Source organism: Leucoraja erinacea, chromosome 32 (genome assembly GCF_028641065.1).
Source record: "Leucoraja erinacea ecotype New England chromosome 32, Leri_hhj_1, whole genome shotgun sequence".
Classification (NCBI taxonomy): Eukaryota; Metazoa; Chordata; class Chondrichthyes; order Rajiformes; family Rajidae; genus Leucoraja; species Leucoraja erinaceus.
Window position 1 is genome coordinate 4,481,443 of NC_073408.1, and position 19,848 is coordinate 4,501,290.

The window sequence follows — 19,848 nt, forward strand, 5'->3', positions numbered from 1 at the left end:
TTGTAAGTGGAATGCAGTTCTTCCATTGGGCTCAGTAATCAGTCCTTTGCTTTTTGTGCTATGTATCGATAATTTAGATTTGAACGCGAAGGACACGATAAACATACTAGAGGGATGAAGAAAATCTTGTTTTGAATTTAATCTGCAGGAAGATTGAGTTTGATCAACTGGACAGAGAAGAGGCAAAAGGAGGTTAATCTAGAGAGGTGTGAGGTAATGCATTAGGAGTGGTGCAACAAAGGTAGGAAATACACGTTGGGAGGATTTATTGTGCATTTCCTAGCTTTGTTGTAGCTTAATGATGTGAAGGAACAAAGGAAATTGAGTTCATACCCACAGTTTCTTAAAATTAGCAAACACCATCGGAATGCTTTCCTTTATTAGCCAAGGCATAGAACATAAAACCAGAGAAGCTCTACTAAAAAAATGTACAATGCAAGTCAGGCTATGTTACTAGTATTGGGTACAGATCTGTATTCAAATATATATATTTGGTGGGTTTGATATTTTGGAACACAGGGTATTGAGGGAGACTTAATTCTCATGTATAACAATATAGAGACAGAGAACATAGCGATTTCCATGTAGGGAGAGGCTGAAATCCTGAGACAAAGATTTAAAACTGTGAACAGGAGGATTAGAAGGATGATGAAGAAGATATTTTCACCAACAATCAGCTAGGGATTCAAGCACTGAGGGAGAAACCCTCAACACATGCAAATATATACTTCACTATAACCTGCAGGGCAGCAAACTGAATATTCATGCTGCAATTAGACGATGAAAATGTTTGTCGACTGCTACACAAGCAAAGGATCAAATGAGATCCTGAGTTATAAATTTTACACATTTTCATTGCATAAATTATTTCTCGTTAAAAATAGCCGATTAATTTTCAAACTGCACGGTTAATGAAGAAACTACCATTTTGATAGAAAGCGTTATCTTATTTGTCCAGTAAATGCTGCATTAAGCTACTGATTTAGATAATATGTGTACGAAGGAACTGCAGATGCTGGTCTAAACCGAAGATAAACACAAAAAGCTGGAGTAACTCAGCAGGACAGGCAGCGTCTCTGGAGAGAAGGAATGGGAAACGTTTCGGACCCGAAACATCGCCCATTCCTTCTCTCCAGAGATGCTGCTGTTCTGCTGAATTACTCCAGATTTTTGTGATTTAGATAATATGCCATCTGTGGAACGAACTGCAATTTTACCATTAACTTTGCAGCACTATGAATTAAATTTAGAGAAATTTTACAATTTACAATCATGCATAACATTCACTAAAGCACAAAATAAATCAATATAAAATATTGCTGGTAACAATATTCACATCCCAGCTTTGAACACAAAATTGTGGTATGCTAATATGATGCTATAACACGACTCCTTTTCTGCAAGCATTGACTACTGTGGATGGTCGCTCCACAGCTTCAACAATCTTTTGGTGGTTAAATCCTTAAGTGCGGACAGACAATGAAAGCCTGCAGACAATTTGGTCAAGAAAGCCAGGACCTTCAACCCACTTAAATATCAATTTGATATCCAAATCCTGACCCCCCCACTCGTCTGCCACCCAAATATCCAATGTGACACTGTAATTCCTCTACTGTCCAATCCCAAAGACATATCTAATATCCTCCATTGATAACTCATGTACAACCCTGCCCTCCGCAAACTCCCGTTCCGTTCCTCTATCCCCACCTTTTAACCGCCCAGAATTACCCTCCCCTCTCCACATAAGAATCACCTCTGCACAGCTGGCTGCCTTCCCATCCATATTGTTGGCTTTAGCCAGGGAGATAATTTGATACAAAAATGGTGGAAGGAGTTCAAGGACGGTCGCCATACAATAGGAAGGATGTAATTAGCTAAAGTAGATGCAGAAAAGATTAACAAGGATGTTGCTGGTGCTGAAGACTTGTGTTATAAGGATAGACTGCAAAGTCTGCAATTGTTTTTATTAGAGTAAATGATGATAGAGATCTATAAAATCATGAGATAAGATAAGAGCACAGAATAGATGAATCGTCACAGACTTTTTCTTAGGGTAGGGACATCTAAAATTAGAGGGCAGAGTTTTAAGATGAGAGGGAAAATTTTTAAAGGGGATCTGAGGGGAACAATATCCACACAGAGGGTGGTAGGTACATAAAAAGGGCTGACAGAAACATTGGTAGAGGCTGGTACAATTACAAAGACTAAAACATATTTTCACAGGTAGATGGTAGGAAAGGTTTAGAGGAATACTGGCTAAATGCATGTCGCTCAGAAAGACAACTTGGTCGACATGAACAAGTTGGGCAGACGGTTCTCTTTCCATGTTGTACAACTCCATGAAAAAATATTAAATATGTTCTTTACGTTAGACTCACTAAAGTTTCCAGAAAATCTATGGTTCTAACTTTCTAGGATGCTAAACCACTTCCAGATTTGCGTGATGCTAAACTTTCATCTCTATCAAACCCAGACTCTTCTCCAGCTGCTTTACCTGCTAACATGTAATACAGATTTTTCTGTGTCTGCAGCAATGCATCCCCAGCAAATATGAAAGAAACATACTATTCAAAAATATACTCAAGTAGTCCTGCCCAAACTTACTTACTTACTTACCCAAGAAATGCTGAGATTAGACTTTTTGTGTTTTCACATTCCTCAAAGGCAGAATACTTAAGAATGAGAATCCAAGTAAATTTTTGTGAGACCAATGTTGTGATTTAAAAAAAAATATGCATCCTCAATTTACAATGAATTCAACATTCAGCATGTTATACATGTCACTTTCGGCTGCATCGAAAACTCTGAAATAGAATACTGAACACAACTGTTGGCATTGAAAATGTGCTGTGCAAACCAAATTGGTATTCAAGACGGAATAAATCCTTCCGACATCTCAAAATAATTAACAAATATAATGTATCAGGACTTTGGCGAATGCCTAAAGTTCCAAATGCAGGCATGTAGCCACTTAAATGTTGTAGGGTTGACTCCACGGCACATGCATTGTCAAAGACAGAAGTTCTGACATCTTTAGATTCAGAATGCTAAAGCTGTGGGCTTGCACTGCCACTGATCCGATGGCAAACTGCCATCTTGCTGAGATTCCCCAACATTTGTGCTGGGGATAGACATGAAGTGCTGAAGTAACTCAGCAGGTCTGGCAGCATCCCTGGCGAAAAAGGATGGGTGACGTTTTGAAGACAGAAATTGTCTTTCAACTTCCGGACCAGTTAACAGAGCGACCCAATTGATTTCAATTGGATTGGGATATTGTTGACTAGAAGACATAGGGATGGGTTATATCCCTTAATTTTGAAACAATAATGTTAAGCTTAATTGTTGGTGTAATCCTTTCTTTTCTAATTTATAATAAATTGTTTACTTCAATTTTAGTAGTTTAAATGTCACTGAAAGTTAGTAACATTTAAACAGTCTCATTTAGAATATTTGGAGATGAGGCTTTGCCACTTCATAAGATCATGTGTTAGGAGCAAAATTAGGCCATTTGGTCCATCAAGTCTACTCCGTCATGCAATCATGGCTAATCTATCTTTCCCTCTTAACCCCATTTTCCTGTCTTCTCCCCATATCCCTGACACCCGTACTAATTAATACCCCTACTGTCAATGCTTTTAAGGTTGTTTCTTGGGGGACAGGGCTTCCTTTGTTCACAGCCGGAGGCCCAGCTGGGGTTCAAACCAAGTAGCTGGAATCCAGGATGCTTCAGGCCAATAAAATCAGCCTCCACATCTTGATGTGGTAAGAAGTAGTTTTCATGTGAAGACTACAGGTGGCCATTCTGGGCAAATGCCTAGGCTAGCAAGATGTGCTACATTTCATAATTAGATTTCCTACCCTAAGAATTACAGTTAAGGTAGCCATTTAAACAATGATGCCTGCTTTTCAAGTAGCATCATAACATTTGCTTACATTTTCAGAGATTTGTCCTCATCAAAATAATTCCCTTCACGTTAGGATTCTTAGAGAAATATTAAAAACAATGAAAATTACTCAGAAATCAAAGCAACTTTCAAAATTCTCAATTGCATACGCAAGTGCCAATTTAGTAAATAGTCAACATTCCCATTAAAAGTGAGGAAAGTGCTGGAATAGTAATAGTCCACATTTTTAAATTGTAAAAGGCAAATATCATATAAATCTACAGTTATTCTTTGTGAGTACAAAAACTACAATGGGATTTAGATTAAAGCCACATTCAAAAATATACTGGCATCTGCTTCCTTATTGTCTCCATACAGAATAAAAGTTTACATCAAAACCTAAATACCTTGCATCACAAATGATGCCTTTTCAACTTGTTGCATTAATTAAACCTCAGAATCAATAATTCATGAATAATATTCTCATGGTTAGGTTTACTCCTCACCAGTTACATTGCAGAATTCCATCAATATTTCAAAGCCCCTTTGTACTCATTGATTAATGTAAAACAATGCTCTTACCTGTGGACATGAAGAATGGAATTCGAAATTTTCCACTTAGTACCCTGGCCCGCAAGTTCTGGAGTGTGTTGCCATCAAATGGTAATGCCCCACATACTAGCACGTATAACACCACACCCAAGCTCTGATAGAAAAAAATGAGGTAACTCAAACGACCATAAATCATACTAGGTATTTAACTATTTATTCTGTTCTTTCTTTCTCTACTGCTGCTAATATCTGGTGCAAACACGCAAAAAACAAAATCGCAAACTCCTCAGCAGCACTTCAATCTGTCTGCCACTTTCAACTCTAGCTAGACGAATATCTCCATTGATAATAAGGTGTGATTAGTTACATGCATATACATCTTTCAGGGAATTGAAAGCATAGCAATACATTACTCAGTGTTGAGATTATTGTTTCAAGTATAAACTGATGATTTGACACAATTCTCTCCGATCAGACAAAACATTTATCCTACACTGAGAAAATATGTTTCTTATATAGGTTAATATTCTTATTTTTGTGCATGAAATATAGAAGTTATTTTATCTAATGCAAAGCTGACTGTGAAAAGTGCAGTACAAGGGACAGAGGGAGAGGGTGAGAAAAGTTTCTGAATAAAACGTATGAGAACACGGAAATTAACTTCAAAATTGATATTAAACGCCTCTGTTTGTCAACACTAGTGGAAACACATGTGTTCCTTGATTACTTAGTAAAACAAAATCATCTTTCAATTACTTAATACACACTGAAATGATACATACATTCATCAAGGAGTTAACAATAAATCAAACAGGTTTCATGGATATTTTTTTATAGATGTTATGTCAGTTTGGACAAAACAGTCATATCAAAGAGCAAACGCAAATATATCAAGAATACCTGAAATAAGAATATTTAAAAATATAAAATAGTCCTTAAAACTTACCCAAATATCCACTTTTGGGCCATCATATTCTTTTCCTTCAAACAGCTCAGGAGCTGCGTACGGTGGACTCCCACACCATGTTTTCAGCAACTGTCCAGGTGTAAAGATGTTACTGAATCCAAAGTCTAAAATATAAATGAATTTAATTTAGTGTTAGGTAGTGTCGTTACAGATTATGTTATCTTTAGATAATATTGTCACAAAAAGAGACATGTTTATGCAACTTCCTGGTATTTTGCAATAAAGATTTTTCATTCATTTTATGGGATATTATTCTTGCTTGAACTGTTTAAGTCAATATTCTCAGCTGGTAAAAGTATTCACTGTGTTGTTGGGTAGAAAGTTACAGACTTAGACCCAGTAACAGTGAAGAAACAACAATACAAGTGATGAGCAACTCTACAGGGATATGCAGGCAGTGCTGTTTCTTGTGCTATCATTTTCTGACCTTACACTGGTGAAAGGACAATATCAAGGATATTTATTTACCAAGTGGTAGATTTACACATTGCAATCAAATACAATGTTGAGGAAAAGCAGTGATATGTCTGGAATAGAACATATTACTGTTTTAGTCAATATTCTCAGTTATTACTCCCCAGGTATTTTATCATGAGGCTCCCTAAGACAATGTGCATAGCTAAAAATGCCTTGTTTTGAGGAAATGGGCACAAAGGCTGCTCCTCTGCAAATGCCCATCGTATTACATTGGTAGAGATCATGAAGGGAATTCATTGAGGCCGGGAAAACGAAAGTCAGCAGAAAGGGATGGGCAGGGGATTGTGTGGAGAGGAATAATAGAATCACTGCATAGTGGAGGTAGAGACAGAGAACATCTTAGAAGGTAGGGAACAAATTGAGAAGGTCAAAACACAAAGTTCCTATTGTAGAAATGGTCAAATTTAGGGAATGGAAAAAATATTATATCCTGGAAGAGTTGATCAGAGAGATATCAGAAGATTGATGGGAAGATAGTGTCAAAACAGTTGAGAAGATGATCAAAGGTACACAAAAAAGCTGGAGAAACTCAGCGGGTGCAGCAGCATCTATGGAACGAAGGAAATAGGCAACGTTTCGGGCCGAAACCCTTCTTCAGAAGATGATCAGATGGGTTAGGGTCAAAAACATTGGCAACACAGGAAGAGGTGGAAAAAATAATTGCGAAAATACAAGATAAACACCTACCTAGAGGAGATGGGCTCCCAATCAGCTGGCCATATAATGTTTGGCCATTTAAATAAAAGTCAAAAGCAAATGTCAAATCTTATTCAACACCTGCGATATGAGTGAAGTCACGGACTGCAAGCCTCATCTGCCCAGCACGATTTCTTGCAAATTATTCCAAAATGTGCACTGTTTGACGTCAATGTGCAAGCCCAGCATTGGTATTGTTTGGATAAATTATGTGAACTTAACCTCTAGAGTACACAAAGCTCACATTCACTTTCTAAAAATATTTTTTGTTCTAAAACACTGGCACTATGAGAGAATTTCCAGGCCTTTGTTTTGAATCTGTATCCTTTATCTTCAATATAATTAAGTGGTATGCGTATGCAAGAGATTTGGATTGTGTAGCTGAAAATAGAGAATGTTGTTGTTGGTCAATGATTGTTAAAAGGACAGTGAAAGATGAAGTAATTAGTGGGGAACCCAGCAGCTAAAACAGCAGGTGAGAAGTCCCTCCGTCCTGTGCTCTTTTGAACAAAGCAAGCCATCTCCATGTGAATTCTGGTATTATGCCGACGTTTAAAGGATACTAGATTTTCCTCTGCTACTTCATATTGGCTGCAATAAACTGTTCAGAGGGCCTTTGTTGAAAATGGGTAACCATTTGTCAGCTTTTGTTTGGACTATGCTCACCCACACACCGACAGTATCAATGGACTACTGTAACGAACTGATGAGAAAGACCAGACAAGCAGGAAAAATGTCAATTGCAAAAATTTGCATTCCTTAATGTAAGGCCATAACCGCACAATTATGTAATGCACTATATTGATGTATTCAAATTCATAATAATATTCTAGAATTTACATGATGAAATTGAAGGGCCTATGCAGATATTTGTACTCAGCTTTCTATTGCAACACTTGATTATCTATCACCAAAGAATGACACACGATTGGGAAAAGACTATGATAGAAATTGCTCTGACATATAAACATGTTTTCAAAAATATTGTTAATGCCACAATAAAAATCACCAAAAATCAAAGATAAACACAAAATGCTGCAGTAACTTGGCGGGCCAGGCAGCACCTCTTGGAGGAAATGGATAGGTGTCTGCAGAAGGTTCGAACCCGAAACATCTCCTATCAATTTTCTCCAGAGATGCTGCCTGACACGCCAAGTTACTCCAGCATTTTGTGTCTATCTTTGGTATAAACCAGAAATTTATCATCAGGAATCAAACCTGAGATCATCTGAAAGAGTCCCACACAGAAAAGTCCAAAAAAGACAATATCAACAGTAGTGGATTACAAAAGTGTTAAGCACTTGGTGACATTTCAACTACATTGAGCTCGATAATTACAGTACACGTATTGTTCTACCACCAATCCAAAATAAACCTAATTTCAAAGGACCATTGAGGCAGTGATTTATTCAGTGATAATGAAAAGCCTGGAATTCAACTCGTATTTCATTTTTCCCGATTTTCAGTTTGAAGTGGAGAAGATGCGTAGTTCTTATTGAAACATCATCAGAAGTGTCGAGGACAATAAAATGGAGGTGTTTGGCAAAAGCAACATGAAGAACATAATGCAACAAGTGGATAGAATCTGAAATGTACACCAGGAGGGATAGTTGAGGCAGATTCAATGACGGCTTTTGAAAGAGAAATGGAAAACTACTCAAAAGTTGCTGAGTTATGGGGAGAAGGCACAGCACTGAGACTAGCTGGATTTTTCTTGCATAGAATTGATGCGGTCCTGATAAACAAAATAGCTTTATGTGCTGTAACTATTCTGTGATATTCACTTAATCTGAGGTCTCTTCTTTTATGATATGCTTATATGCTTAACAGTCACTTGTAAGCTGTATCTTATTAAGTAATGTTAAACAGTTGCAGATTCATGCTCTGGTACACTCAAATATAGTTTCAGGCACTGAAATCATGCACAGTTCTCATGAAACAAAAGATGGTTTCAGGGTATATGGCAAATCCAAAGGGTGGTCACAATGCAACACTGTATTCTTACTTTATGTCCATTCTATTAATTAAGCAACCTCAAACGATAATTCAAAACTCATATTTCAGCTTAAATTGGTCACTTTATTCATTTTAGTGAAAGGAAAAAGGAAAATTAATCAGACATATTTTATTTTCCATGTCAGTAATTACTAGGTCTGTCATTATAATTTAACACACACAGCAGTTTGTGGTTTGAATACTTAAAGCATTTCATAATGTTGTATTTAAGTATTAACTGGCAGTAATACATCAACAAAGATGTCCATCATTAGAAATTGGGAAAGATGGAGTAGTGGTGACTGAAAATGGTGAACTGAGGGAGAGAGGTGATAATCAAGCCTCTGTGTACTTTATAGAAATCAAATACGAAAGTAAAACTTGTCAAAATTCTACTCCCCCTTATTTAATCCATTCTCATCCATCTATTAAGTATGATTCTTCAAATTATTTTCTTAATCTTTCATTTTCTCTGTTTACCCTCTCCTGCTTCCTCCTTTCCTGCACAAATTATGATTGCAATTTGCAACATAAACTGTATCTCAACACATAACCGTTACACTACTTTGTTGCAGAATATGTTTCAATAGGCATCCTGAAATTATGAAAATGTGCACTTTTCTTCCAACAAACCATGGCAACACAGGACAGCTCATAACACTAATATTACAAGGGATTCTCTTTAACATTTCACTTTAAATTAAAAAAAAGGAACAAAACAATATCACAGGGTCAAAACATCAATGAAGTTAAAAGCAAGATATGAAAATTGTTGATTTTCAACTTTGATTCAGTTCAGTGTGTTATTATTGTTATTGGGCAAAATCAGGTATGTTCAGTCAATACTTCAGTCAAATGCATTAACTTTTGGTTTCTATAACAGAGCAACTAAATTAGGAGAACAATAATAATAATATTTCCAATAATAATATACCTTCATATGCAAAGGCACCTCTTACTACCTGTGTTAGGTACTACTATGTTTTCTCCCTAATTTACTCCAGCAACATCATGGCTATTCCATTAAGCGCCAAAAAAGTGATTGAAGTTAAGTTTATTCGTCACATACACATACGAGATGTGCAGTGAAATGAAATGAAAAGTGGCATGAAAAATTAACAGTAGATGTTGTGCTTCTGAAGTGCATTGAGTGGGTTAAAGTTCAATGATCTCTGCATAATATTGCTTCAACTACAAACCAATTTTAAGAATAAAGGAGTTTAATTTTGAATTTCATTCTCCTCTTCACTAACTGAACTCACTGTTTTGCCAAATGAATGAAGAACTACATCAGATCTCCAGTGACCAGCTTCAATCCTGACCTCCTGTGTCATTTGTGTGGAGTTTGCACGTTCTCCATTTGACCAAGTGGATTTCCCCTGGAAACTCCCACATCCCAAACAAGTGTTGGAGGTAGGTCGATTAGCTATTGTAATTCACCCCAGCTCCAGGTGAATGGCAGGGGGAAATCAAGTGTCAGGAAATGGTCAGTATTTGAGACAGTATAGATGTTTGAGACAATCAAAGTTACTGGGACGGAAGTGCGGACTAGGATTACCCTGTGAGCTGAAATAGACTTGATAGGCTGAATGGCTTTCGGTTATTGTAAAGAAATACAAACCTAAAAATATGAAAAATGCACAATTTAAAAGTCACATTATCAAATAAAAATTAAAGACATCATATGTAACACCAAAGGATTATTTTATTAGAAATTCCTGAAAATTGGAAATGTAAAAAAAATACCAGGGTTTGGAAACACAGGGAGTGAGTAGTTGGATTTTTTAAGGCATAAAATAAAAATCAAGGAACCAGTTAAAAATAATTAGGTTTTTTTGGAAATGTAATATTCTCAAAAGCATTCCAGGAGCATGAAATCTAATTAATTATTACAGAGGTATTTCATTTTTCCTTCCAGCAATGGAAATTCTGGATAAATATATTTAAATTCTCTGCAAATATGTTAAACATCCTAGATATGAAATAATATTCCATGAGTGGTTCATTTCAACTGAACATCAAAAATAAATATTACATCAATTATGTCCAGGGTTTTCAATGTGGGGGGAATTTTACTAGAATTGGTCATATTACATAAACTTCAACTACACAACAATACAGGCTCTTTTTCTTGACAGCCACAGAGTTAATAGCAAGCTGATCAATGTATTGATTTTGCCAAAAGAGCTGTAGGTGTCCAAGTAAACCATTTTTCAGTTGCTACCCAGTTTCTACATTCTCAGTATACTTTGCACTTTGTTATCCTGTAGTATGCACCATTGATAATCAACTAACTGCAATAAAGGAGATAGATTTACCTGACCACACAATATCAAATGCTGCAAACTGAATATAAACTGTTGTATTCTACAGTCATGTAAAATGCATTCAAACCTGCATATAAAACAACTTTGTTTTGAATACTGAATTTCCTTTTTAAATGAAATTATGCAAATAAATAGTCACTGGAGGAAATATGTTCATCTCTACAAGGAAAATTGAGATCAAAGAACAAAGGAGCAGGATATGCAATAGGCCCCTCAAGTCTGTCGAACTCTTCAATCCGATCATGGTGATTGGCCCCAGATCGCAACTCCTTCACTGCCAGTTACCCATAGACCACAATTCCCCCATCTTTTACAAAAACATCCATCTCCTCTTTAAATACTTTCAATAATCTTACCACCACATTTCACTGGAGTAGAACATTTCAGAGATTCACTATCCTCTGCGAAAAGAAATTCCCACACACCTATTTTAAATGACCATCCTCTTATAACTTCTTAAAGGAAAAGAATGCGTGTGCATCAACCTACTTTACGTGCACTGTCGTTTTATAGTAATTAAACACGCGTCTTTATATTATACCTTACACAACTCGTTCCCCTTCACTCATTTGAGGCCAAAGGCAACTACGTGCTGCCATCCAACGAGTTTGTAGCTGATCTTTATTAATGCATTTTTCCCAATATTCTATAAGTGCACAGAGATTTCTTAATCGGAGTCTTAAATATAATCATCAACTCAGCATCCATAACCATCTGGGGCAGAACATTTTGTGAAGAGGTGTCTTCACATTTCTTTTCTAACTGATCGGTTCCTTATCCTGGGACTATTTTAATTCTACAACCAGGTTAAACGGTGCTGTCAGTATCTGCCTGATAAAGCATTTGGGGAATATTATGTTTTTCATTTGGATCACCTCATTCCTCTGAACTCCTGAGATAATCAAGGTTTTTTTATTCAATAGGAGCATTTTCTCATGAATAATCTTTGTTGCAACCCCTCTAAGGGATTCTCTTTCTGGTGTTGTTTCACCAGGATCCCACATTTTTGCAGCGACTACTTCACTTCAAAGGCATTTCAATTTTCTTGCAATAAATTCAATGTGGTGGGCATATTGTATTGCCATAATGCTAGCAATGTCTTAAAGTTTAGGTCTGGGAAAATTGGTTTCAAGCTCCCAACAAGCTCCCCCCCCACTCCCCGTTACAGAGGTGTTGCATTTCTAGAAAACCTCTGTATCGCGACTTTCTATAATTTTCCCCTTTTCCCCTTGAATCCCATGTTACAAGCCGTGTTCCTATGGGACATTTTTCTCTCATGTTAAGCCATTTTATTGGTGATGATGAAGTGTACCACAATTGGTATTTAACAGTTGAGGCCCACATTATGCTATGGGGAAATGGTTCATTCAAAAGAAACAGAGTTTGTCATTTTTTACATTTTTAGTCACTTAATATAGTGGGGCAATAAGATTAGTATAACGCCACCTCATTGATTGGGTTGGCAACAAAATAGCTACCTCCATTCCAATCCAAGGACATGTGAACAAATATCTCAGAGTGCAGCAGTGTCGTGCTCTTGAATATGCAAGGCATTTTCGCTGACATACATGGAATAGGAAAAGAGTTTGATAATGACGGAAAGGAATTGGAATCGAAGGTCAGGTATCGTGGGTGTGAGATGGTGTAGAAGTTCAGGGAGGGGGAATTATGGGTTAAAGTGCAGTGATTTAGTGGAAGTGAAGTAAATGCCAGGGGATTATTTTAAGGAGCTGGCCATGACTATTGCAGCTCCGCACAATGCAGCACATCAGAGAGAAGGCCTTGTAGATGAAGAGCGTGGTAGTGCTGAGCTCTGAGATTCATGTTCTCAGTCTGGAGAGGACAAGACAATAGAGGGACGTGGCTGAGACTGTTAACCCAATTGATGCAGTGAGGTTAAATCTTATTAGCATGCGGTACTAAAAATAAAGTTGACAACATTTACTGTTTCCTTTCTCTTTTCTGTTTATTTTTTTCCCACATAAATTTTATAAGTGTGAATTTTTTAATCTACTAGACCAAGTGGGACGCGTTGGGTCCCGTCCCCCAACGCGGTGGGGTGTTTGGTGTTTTAAAAACTTTAAACGATTAAAACAAAAAACTTCGGAAATAGACGTTGGAATGCGAAGGGAAGGTGTTTATCGCGTCATGGGGAAAAATGGCATTAGGATGGTTGAAAATGGGAAGGCTGTGGCCTAGTGTTTGGAAGAAAATAGGAACACTAACCAGATTTTCACACACCCACACACACCCACAGAGTGAGTTTTAGTTAATGATAGATTTCACATTTTTGAGTAGTGATTTGAGAATTCCATAAGGTTGGATTTCCGTAACCCGAGAGCAGTAACAGGGAGGTGGGCTGCAATGTTCCTCAATTCATTTTCACACTTGACTGATAATTAAACTGACACAAATTGTTCCTCTTGCATTTTAGCAAGCTGACAAATCGGTCTCATCTGTGATCATTTAGCAGAATTTTCCAATTGAATTTGCACTGTACACCAAACACATGTGTGACATGTGAGCTCTTACAGCTAACAGCCTTAATGTTTCAAGATCATTAAATGAACAGCCCACACAAATCCTTTGAGGGCTACAATGCACAGCCTGCATAAAAAATAAATATTATCAGCAGCACACTGGAATACAAATGTGATAAAATCAAATGTGTTCCTTCAATTCCCAAGACAATCAGTTCTAACGCAAGTTGCCAAGGGAAACAAAATTAAAATGAAATGATGCCATTTTTGACCTCCATCTGGCTCACCAACACAGATAATGCACACTCGAGATGCAAGTGACTGCAGATGCTGGAATCCTGAACAAAAAACAAACTGCTGGAGGAAATCATATGATCAGGCAGCATCTTTGTAGGAACCCTGTCCACACAATTAACTGTATTTATTTCCCTCATTCTCCTTAAATAATCATACTACAGATGTAAAGAAAATAACATCTACAGCAATTAATCGAAAACGGCTCAAGAACATTTGGTTAATCTAGACGCCAAAGATGAAAACAATTGTGATCATAAAATGTTACAGTCTTTGTAGTAATACATTTAAATTAAATTCATATGATCTCATTGTACCGGTTTTGTGGAAAAGTCCATGAATGCAAATCCCTGCAATTCATTGCACCAATTCAGCGGTACAAATGGCTTGTTCTGCAAAAACTGCTGCAGAAACAGTCTAGCATCGGGTCTGGGATTGTGTGGACAAATGGAAAGCCCAAGGTGTGGCGAAGAGGAAGGTCAGAAAACCCAAGAGTAGACGGGTTGATGGTCAGCAATTCTGAAAGCAGTTTACAATCGCAGAAGAGATCTGATAATGTGGAATTGCAATTTCTGCAGCGCCATATTAATTGTCCATGTGTTCTGGCGAACCTTGGTATACCTCTGATAATGGGAATAGTTTCCTGCAGTCTACCCTATCAATATTCCTCATAATCATTTTATAAAATGACCACAATCATGTCCCCTCTTAATCTTCTCAGCACCAGGGAAAACAGATCCAGCCTTTCTATTCTCTTCCACATTAAAAACCTCCTAACAAGGAGCAAGGGGAGTATAGCTCCAACATCACTCAGGAATGTGTGTAATGACAACCAATCTTTTCCAACATGGAAGCAGTAACCAGCACTATTACAATGCATGCCAACCAATTATCGTTATACATCACTTGATGCCTGATGTCTCCACTAACTTCATCACAAGTTGAAGCCATCGAATACCTAAAGACAGCAGTGGAAGATCAGATTTCTGCCACACTATCTCAGATCACTTCCGTTATGGCACCAATACTTGTGGGCATCATGGCACTTCACCAAGGTGTCTACCAATGCACTATAGAGAATGATATAGCGCTGCCCTGGGGAGGTAGCACTAGAGCACAAACTCGGTGTCCACTCTTAGTCAGATACCATTCATAATTTCATCAGTCCTATTACGTCAATACCTTTGCAAATGCAAAATTTGCAAACGTCAACTAACATAAACTTTCCACCAATTTCCCTATATTAAAACTACTCAGCGCAAAGAAGATTTTCAAAGCATTCAACCTAGATAATAACAATTACAAAGTCCCATTAGATGCCTCCCCCCCCCCCACCTAATAATAGGACAAAATTACAATACAAAATGTTCCTTTGCTACGTCAATTATTTATATATTTTCAGTTAATTTGCTAAATTTCTCTATATAGTAGACAGAAATTTTCTGTCAACGAGACTACCTTTGCATTGTATTTATGCCAGTTCACTTAAGATGTATTGTTATTGGCAAAATCGATGCATATATAGTTAAAAGCTATTCTGCCAGTTACTCAATCTGTGGACTCTTCACATGATAATCAAACCAAACATCAATTTGGTCTCCAGAACTTACGTTATCTTCTGCTCTTTTCCTTCCATTGATTTCCTGTGTTCACCGCACTAATCATTTACATTAAACAATTGTCTTCTAACAAAGGTCAACATTTACAAAAAGTTAATTACTTTAGGTAAAGCATGTCGTGTGCAAATACACATAGGGTGTGTGTGTGTGTGTGTGTGTGTGTGTGTGTGTGTGTGTGTGTGTGTGTGTGTGTGTGTGTGTGTGTGTGTGTGTGTGTGTGTGTGTGAGAGAGAATCAAACTATTCATATATGCAACAATCACACTGTATTTTAATCCCTTTAATTAGCCTATTGTCAAACGCTAATCAATAAACATCTTTTTATTTTCGTTTCCCAACAGAAATGCTATAAATCTAATAATTAGTCACATAATAAATGAGCGAATGTTTTTGAGTTTTGTCTAATTCTTTTTTTCCAATTTTACTATGGATATCCATTAACAGAAACATTTGTGCAAAAATATTAACACATATATTAGATATTTAATATAAATTAAAAATGCTTATTTTAATTATTTCACATGAATTGCAATTTCAACGGAAACATCTATTTATTATTTGCATTTCTAGCTTTAAAGTCCTACTCCCAGAAACTGTAACACATGTAGGAAATATTTGATAGCATCTGTGAAGAGAGACAATCATAGCTGATGAAAGATCAGACATTTGAAATATTAACTCTTATTCTCTCTTCACAGATGGTACTTTGACCTTCAGGAATATTATGCTTCTGTAATCATGAAAGTAAAATTCATGACACAAAGTAGTTTAAGCAGAAAAAAATCTGTGTAATGTTCATCTGACATCTAGCAATAAATGTGGTACATTATTTTGTAAAGGAAATTGACCCAAAAAAAGCCTTAACCGTTTCTCCCACAACAAAATGAGGGGAGATTTGTCAGAAGTAAATAAAATGATGAAAGGCATAGATGGGGCAGACAGTCAGAACCTTTTTCCCCCAGGGTGGAAATATCCAACACAAGAGGGCATAGCTATAATGTGAGACGAGGAAAGTTTAATGGAGATGTGCAGGGCAAGTGTTTTTACACAGAGTTGTAGGGACCTGGAACACATTGCCAAATGTGATGGTAGAGGCAAATACTATAGTGACATTTAAGAGGCTTTTAGATAGGCACATGGAAATGCAGGGAATATAGGGATATGGATCATGTACAGGAAGATGAGAACAGTCTAACTTGGCATCATGTTCGGTACAGGCATTGTGGGCTGTGCTGTACTGTTTGTTCTATGTTCTATGTAATTGTTTAAAAAAAAAACATTTTTCATTCTTGTTGTAGTCCACTTTGGGTACACACTTTCACATTTCAAAAATACATGATTTAAGTCACAAAAAATGAAGTGATCAAAATGAATCCATTGAAATGGGTGCACTCAAGTCAGGAAGCACTGACAGTAAGCACAAAAGTTGAGCAGTTGAGAACTGTAATTAATTATGTTTACATTCCTGAGTCCATTTCCCTAAATAAATGGTTTAATTTTTCGATTATGTAATACCAACTGGCCCAATGTTTATTCATGCAGAGTAATGACTTGTTAATAGAAAAACTCTACAGTCTTCATTGCAAATTTCATGATTACAAATAATGAGAACCAAACAACTTGGATTTAAATAAATAACTTCTATGATTTCAAAATTACAAAGCTTTGGCGGTTCAGGAATGTAGGCCTACAAATGTAACATATTCACTCAGAGTTTTGCAAAAATGTTAATTTTTTTAATGAGTCTCGCACATGGATGAAGAGGAAATAAATAAAGACAAAAGAAATGGCAGATGCTGGTATCTGGAACAACAAACACAGTGCTGGAAGAACTGAGCAGCTCAAGCAAAATCTGTGGAGGCAAAAGGTGCATGTCAACCTTTCCGAGCGAGACCCTGCTTCAAGACTAAGAAAGATTGCTTGCACAAGAGAGGGTGGGTACAGGCTGGTAGGTTATTGATAGATCCAGATGAGGTGGGTATGCAACTGTGTAGACGGGAGAATAATAATAAATAAATAATAATAATAATAATACATTTTATTTATGGGTGCCTTTCAAGAGTCTCAAGGAGAATGGAAGAAGAATACAAAGGGAGAAAAAAAACACTAGGTGAGTATGTATGTGGAGGATGAACACTGGGGTGTGTGCTACCTGGAATTGGAAAATTCGATGTTCAAGCCATTGGGTTGTAAGCTATCCAATGGAAAGATGTTGTTTTTCCGATTTGAGTTTGGACTCTCTGTAGCAACGGAGAAGTGTTAAAATGCAAGCCAACCGGAAGCTGAAGATGGATTTTGAAGACAGTGCAGTACTCCACAAAATGGTCATCTTGGCTATGCTTGGTTTCACCAAAGCAGAGTCGGCCACATTGAGTGCAGTGTGAATGCAATAGACCAGGTTGGAAGAGGTACAGGAAAGACTGTTTAGGTCCTGAATGATGGCAAGGGAGGAGGTGAAGGTATAGCTGTTGCACTCCAATGGATTTCAAGGGTAAGTACTGGGAGAGGGTAGGGGTGGATGGGGAGAGATGAGCGAACTATGATCATGGAGATAGTTCCCTGCAGAAAGGTGAGGGGGAGAGTGCAACAGGTGGAGGGATCACATTGGAGCTGTCAGAAATGGCAGAGGATATCATGTTTATCATAGATAGACACAAAAAGCTGGAGTAATTCAACGGAACAGGCAGCATCTCTGGAGAGAAGGAATGGGTGGCGTTTCGGGTCGAAACGTTTCAGAATGGTTAGGGATAAGGGAAGCGAGAGATATAGTCAGTGATGTGGAGAGATAAAGAACAATGAATGAAAGATATGCAAAAAAGTAATGATGATAAAAAAAATAGGCCATTGTAAGCTGTTTGTAGGGTGAAAATGGGAAGCTAGTGCGATTTGGGTGGGGGAGGGATAGAGAGAAAGGGAATGCCGGGGCTACCCGAAGTGAGAGAATTCTTATTCATACCTCTGGGTTGTAAGCTGCCGAAGCGAAATATCAGATGCTGTTCCTCCAATTTGCGTTTAGCCTCACTGACAATGGAGGAGACCGAGGACAGAAAGGTCAATGTAGGAATTGGAAGGAGAATTAAAGTGTCCAGCAACCGGGAGATCAGGTTGGTTCACGAGGGGTGAGCAAAGGTGTTCCGTGAAACAATCGCCCAGTCTGCGTTTGGTTTCGCCGATGTATAAGAGTCCACATCTTGTTATCTCTCCACATCACCATCTATATCTCTCGTTTCCCTTATCCCTAACCAGTCTGAAGAAGGGGCTCGACCCGAAACGTCACCCATTCCTTCTTTCCAGAGATGCTGCCTGTCCCGCTGAAGTACTCCAGCTTTTTGTGTCTATCTTCAGTTTAAATCATGTTGTCTCCCTACCTTCTTGAACAAGGGTATCACATTCGCTGTTTGTTAATCTACTGGCACCTTCCTGAAACTTTGAGTTTTGAAGATCTTCTACCGACAGCTCTATTATTTCTGCATTTACTTCCTGTAACACCCTTGAATGCATGGCAATCTGTCTGCCTTTACGTCCAGTATTATCTCCAATATTTGGTTCTCTCTGACAGATTGTTACGAGTTCTTGCTTCCTATTTGAAAATAGTCCATCTGTTTTCCTTGGGATATTTGTAGAGTCCTCCATTGTGAAGATTGATTTAATGTGCTGGTTTAAATTATTGATTACATTGGTTTTAATGTTTTGCATTATTAATTCCCCAGTCTCAGTCCCCAGGGGTCCCACACCTACCTTAGCTATCCAATTCCTTTTTATACATCTATAGTTTTCTTGGTGTTTTTGTACCTAAAATGTCAATTTACTTTTGAAATCAATTTTCTCTTTCTTCATTAACTTTTTAATCTTTTGCTGCTGGTTCTCTGGTCAACTACTAGATTTGATTGGTCATTTGCTCGAGTTTTGATTTAATATTTTCTTTGACCTCCTTTGTTAATCACACATCTTTCTCACTGAGTTCCTCTTCTGTTTGAGAAATTTTCTGCTGAGCATTATGCAATAGCTGCTTAAATATCTGCCATTACTCACCTTGCTTTGGCCTATTTTCGCAGTCCACTTGCAACAACTCAATTTATAGTGGACAATTAACCTAACAACCCATATGCCTTTGGGATGTGGGAGTAAACCCAACACCCAGAGGAAACCTACAGCATCACAGGGAGAATGTACAAACTCCATGCAAACAGCATCTGAGGTTTGGATTGAAGACGGGTCTCTGCAGCTGAGAGGCAGTGGTTCTATTAGCTGTGACACTGTGCTGCTTTTAACTAGAATTCTCACATGCTCTGCTCACGATTCCCAAGAGGATCATTAACTACATAATCTCTTCCAAATTCTAAATGGAAATCAACAAAACTAGAGATGTTGGAAATCTATTAAAACTAATATTTAACAGCTAACAGTTAATGTTTCAGGTCGAAAACCCTTCAATAAAGGTTTTGCACCTGAAATCTTAACTGATTTTCGTCTCATCCAGGGAATTCATTCTGATCTTTTCTGATAATGAGTCAAGTTCAAGAATCAAAACCTAAAAAACAATTTCTGAAAATTATTG

General features: G+C 37.5%; 2 protein-coding genes across 3 annotated transcripts in view; both read right to left on the reverse strand.

Annotated features, from left to right (window-relative positions):
• Positions 1–19,848, reverse strand: part of LOC129712294 (apolipoprotein A-I-like) — a 161,017-nt gene that overhangs the window by 101,933 nt on the left and 39,236 nt on the right. The gene's annotated exons all lie outside the window — the stretch shown is intronic.
• sik3 (SIK family kinase 3) overlaps positions 1–19,848 on the reverse strand; it is a 166,177-nt gene that overhangs the window by 46,618 nt on the left and 99,711 nt on the right. For both annotated transcript variants that reach the window (XM_055660593.1, XM_055660592.1), the window contains exons 5-6: positions 5,383–5,507; positions 4,467–4,590 (exon numbers count right to left, since the gene is read on the reverse strand). In XM_055660593.1, coding sequence (XP_055516568.1) covers positions 4,467–4,590; positions 5,383–5,507 — 249 coding nt within the window. The remainder of the gene's footprint in view (positions 1–4,466; positions 4,591–5,382; positions 5,508–19,848) is intronic.